The sequence below is a fragment of the Siphateles boraxobius genome, unplaced genomic scaffold (genome assembly GCF_051911475.1).
Source record: "Siphateles boraxobius isolate OS27281-9 unplaced genomic scaffold, OSU_SipBor_1 273, whole genome shotgun sequence".
Lineage (NCBI taxonomy): Eukaryota > Metazoa > Chordata > Actinopteri > Cypriniformes > Leuciscidae > Siphateles > Siphateles boraxobius.
The window spans coordinates 62,115-67,019 of record NW_027508891.1 but is presented as its reverse complement, the minus strand read 5'-3'; the positions used below and the strand labels follow the sequence as shown (position 1 = coordinate 67,019).

General features: G+C 35.3%; 1 protein-coding gene across 1 annotated transcript; it reads left to right on the top strand.

The window, feature by feature from the left end:
• The first annotated feature begins 483 nt into the window (after positions 1 to 483).
• LOC143753102 (cystatin-B-like) lies at positions 484 to 1,683 on the top strand. The gene is made up of 3 exons (XM_077245633.1): positions 484 to 592; positions 849 to 938; positions 1,426 to 1,683. The coding sequence occupies exons 1-3, from the start codon at positions 512 to 514 to the stop codon at positions 1,552 to 1,554; spliced, it is 300 nt and encodes a 99-aa protein (XP_077101748.1). The 5' UTR covers positions 484 to 511; the 3' UTR covers positions 1,555 to 1,683.
• Positions 1,684 to 4,905: the final 3,222 nt, after the last annotated feature.

Genomic DNA, 4,905 nt, shown 5'->3' with positions numbered 1-4,905 from the left:
ACTAACGCACACGCCGAACTCACTCGCTCGTTTGTCTCTCTCTACCGGCCTTTCCCGAACTCACCGCATTAACCCTATAACTGCCGGTGCAAAATAAAAACAGCAATTTCACAACAATTATAGAGAGTCTGTGCGCTGCCACGCTATTAAAAGTTATTAATTCACTGAAGGATAGGTGTGAAATGCACGGCCCGCCACTGTTCAAAAGTAACAATTCTGTCGCACTCATGTTGTTTCAAAGTTGTGTGACTCGGGGCACCAATATCGGTTCAACTGGTTCCCAGTGTTCTTCAGAATATCTTCTTTTCTGTTCCACAAGTTTTTCTAAATATTACACAACACCCCAAAGTGAAACTCTGCTATTCATTCAGTCTCTTTGATGTGATCACATGGAATTACAATGACGTGATGTCATGGTATTTTGGCAGCATAAATAGTGGATCATAATCAATCTGTGAGACAAACTGCCTGATAATACAGTTTATTTCATCCAGCTTTGATCACCAGCACAATGACTGATGCAGCAATAAGACCTGGAGGATGGAGCACAGAGGGGCCTGCCAATGGAGAGGTGGAGAACATCTGCATTGAGGTAGGAGATAGAAAATCACTCATGTAGTAAATGTGTTTTTGTTAAAACACAGCCATCAAAATTTTTTGATGCTGTAAAATGTGTTATTTTTTTAAAGAACTGTTTTACTTTTCACTTAAAGCCACAAAACATTTCACTTGAGTTTTCTGATATCTGACTGATAGACGTACCTCCCGGGTCAAATAAACAAAATCTTTTTAAAATAATATTATAACAATAATATAGATGAATATAAAATGTGTATTTGTTTATTCAGGCAGGGAAGCAGGCTGGAGTCCATTTTGATGTTTGCATTCCTAAAACCTTTAAGCATCAGATTGTGGCAGGAACAAACTATCTGGTCAAGGTAAAGTAGTTTTGTATTGTTTCACAGAAATACTTTCGGCAAAATTTGTATGTTTCTAACATCAACATGCGAACTGTGGCTGACAGTGTGTCCTAAACGGATGTGATGTGTCCAGTCATTTTTCCGTCCTCTTTGAAAGATAAAATGTGTCACTGTATAAAGTTTCTCTGCATTTGTATAAGAGAAAACTTTTCTCAACTTTGTAGCGTTGCTGGACACTTAAATCTAGTTTGCTGAGTAAATATGTTTGCTGTGTCATGGAAAATGAATGTGTTTAGGTCGCTATCAATGTGAATAGAGTTTCACATGGAAGAGAGCACATATAAATCCATGTGGATCTCTCTCTCTCTCTCTCTCTCTCTCTCTCTCTCTCTCTCTCTCTCTCTCTCTCTCTCTCTCTCTCTCTCTATCTCTCTCTGTCTCTCTCTCTCTCTGTCTCTCTCTCTCTCTCTCTCTCTCTCTCTCTCTCTCTCTCTCTCTCTCTCAGGTGAAGGTCGGAGTAGAGAAGTACCTTCATGTGATGATATTTCAAGCTCTCCCCTGCGATGGAGGGAAACTTTCTGTGACTAGAGTCCAGTACCCTAAAACCAAAAGTGACCCTCTGGTCCCCTTCTGAACACTTCTAACCGCATGCAGAAAATAGTCTGTCTGATATAATAACAGACATACAATGAGCTGCCATACTGTATAGAGGAACTATTGAAAACTGTTTCATTCCTCAATAAACTCAATATTCAAACCCTCAGTGCCTGTGTCAGTGTGTTTATATGAACAACACCAAATTCACTTCACTTTACTACAATTGTTTTATGCTGAAATAATAATCACAAAACAGTTAAAAATTCTCATTCCAAATCTTTAAAAACAAAAAGTAAAGTAAAATACTGTAAAATGACATTCATTTTTCAAATTGTATGATTTAATTTGATTAAGGGAGTTTTTTTTCTTCTTTTTTACAGTAAATCAAAGTGATGTAATTTTAAACATTTCTCAATATACAGAGTGTAGCTCCAACCCTGATCAGTTCAGAAACCCTGGTTTAGAATCTGATGTTCTCCTCCTGAGGATCAGAAATTTATACATCTATTATAACTGTATTTTTGGTATTATAACCCCTGCTCTAAACCATCAGCCATTTCAACTGAAAGATGAAGGGTGTGATATCAATGTTGCCCAGTAGAGGGAGTCATAGGACAAGGAATCATTTATGCCTAATGTTATTAATTTGGTTTCTATCCCTTTTAATGAATATAAATGCATTTATTGGTCTAATTAATTTGTGTAACTATTGTTTACTGACAGTATAGTTTTATATAATTCATTTACATAAAAATGTGTGAAATGTGAATCGCTAATATTCGATGGTGGGAAAATATATCGTACACATTTTACGAGTTGCCCAATTCGTATGAATTCTTACGAATGACCTACCCCTGACCCCGCCCCTAAACCTACCCATCACGTGGGTTTAGACAAATCGTACAAATTCGTACGAGTGAGGTCGTGAGATAATAACCAAAAACATCATGATTTGTATAGACAAGGAGTCTCTAACCTTTTGTCATTTGAAAGATTTTCCTTCACCTGAATAACTGTTCTGTATTGTTGTTTGTCATGTAGTAAAGTGCTGGCTTTTTGTATCTTAACATCTGGGCCCGTATTCCTAAAGAATCTAAGAATCCTTTTAGAAAACTCTTAATTTAGCTTTAAAACTTTTACGTAGGAGTCTTAGCTTAAACCCCGAACTTTATGAAAGCTTATTTTTCGGAAGGTTCGAGCGGTGTCGTGTGTGTGTGTGTGTGTGTGTGAGAGAGAGAGAGAGAGAGAGAGAGAGAGAGAGAGAGAGAGAGAGAGAGAGAGAGAGAGAGAGAGAGAGAGAGAGAGAGAGAGAGAGAGAGAGAGAGAAATTAGAAGCAAGCAGAATACGGTTGTTTCTAAAGCACGCGCAGCGTCATCACGCATCTGTTTTTAAAAACTAAACTCAGACTCGATTCTGAAATTCTCTGAATCGATCCAGAATTGTTGGAGAGAGAATAAATAACACAATATCACATACATAAAAAATAAACTGTTATTTCCTGTATGCCAGATCTATGCGTAGCGTGCCAAGTTGATGCTTGATCTGCAGACTGCTTTTCTCTCGCGTGTCACGTGATCAGTGTAATCGCAGCTTTTGCGGTTACAAAATCGCATTTCATCATATCGCGATATTATCGCAAATGCAATTAATCGTTCAGCCCTATTTTAAATAATGGTTTTCTATTTTAATATAGGCCTACTTAAAAAATATAATTTATTTCTGATGCAAAGCTGAATTTTCAGCATCATTAGGCTAACCCTAACTTCAGTTTCACATGTTCCTTCAGAAATCATTCTAAAATGCTGATTTATTATCAATGTTGGAAACAGTTGTGGTGCGCAATGTTTTTTTGGAACCTGTGATACTTTTTTCAGGATTCATTGATAAATTAAAAGTTTAAAAGAATAGCATTTAATTAAAATAGAAATGATTTTATAAGTCTTTACTATCAATTTTCATCAATTTAACACATCCTTGCTGAATAAAAGAAAGAAAATTACTGACCCCAAACTTTTGAACAGTTTTAGCGTACAAGCAGAGCCGGATTAACGCAAAGGCAAACTAGGCACGTGCCTAGGGCCCGATTGGCGGGATGGGGCCCAGACAGAGGGACAAAAATAAAAAAATGTCCTATCTACAATTCATTTCAATATTTATTAATTAACTAAAAATAGTGACGATGTTTATCTTAACCATAGACTGTTACATTACGCCCATCAGGTGCTGCGAAGCAAAAGCCTAAATAGGCACGCAAAGAAGCACAGCTCGTAGGCTAATGCAGGTGTGTGCGTTGTCGTCATCTATTTTGGAGTGATTGCAATGTATTCTAAATATAAACTTGTACTGTAGATCAGCGTCATTTCTGGAAAAATCATTCACCGCTTTATTACGAGTTTAAAGCGTCATTAACGTGCCCAGACGCGACGCTTTGAATTTGCGCGTACAATGAATAACATCGCGTCGGGAGCTGACTAAAAACGCTACAAAAGTTAAAGTCAAGACGTTTGTATTCAAAGTTAAAAAGCCAACACACTACAACATTTTTAAATGTTTCAAATAAAGGATCTCATGGGTCTACTAAATTCTATTGATGATTAGATTATAGGCCTACCCTATCTGACATCAGCCTACTTACGCCAATAATATATCAGTTTAGAATTTTTTTTTCTAATCAGTAGCGATCGTGTCTTTCTCTTCCACTTGATTTGTGTATAGCATATTTAAGCTAGCAATGCAATGCATAATATCATATTACTTATATATTAATAATATGACAATATCTGCAGTCAATATTGATTAAATGGGAGGGGAAAATCCTGCCCATACCAGCTATGAAAAAAATGATAAAAGCACTGAAGTGGTATTCTGGAACTGTGAATAAATTGAATAAAACAGCAAAATAACAATAACATCTTCATTAAACAAAAAAGAGATTAGCTTAGATGAAGTTTGATTAATATGTACATACAGTAGCCTACTGGTAAAAAGTCTGAACCAATTACTATTTTTAATGTTTTTGAAAGAAGTTTTTTATTATGCTCTACAAGCCTGCATTTATTTGATCAAAAATACAAAAAAAAAACCAAAAAACAGGAATATTCAGCAAGGATGTGTTAAATATATAAAAAGTGATAGTGAAGACTTTTTTAAAACAACTTTTTAATAATAAAAAAAAATCCTGAAAAAAGTATCACAGATTATAAAATAAATATTAAGCACAATTTCTAACATTTGATAATAAATCAGAATATTATAAAGTTTTTTGAAGGATCACATGACACTAAATTCAGCTTTGCATCACAGAAATATATTTTAAAGTATAGTAAAATAGGAAAACCATTATTTTAAATTTTAATAATATTTCACTAGCCTATATATTATTTTTCT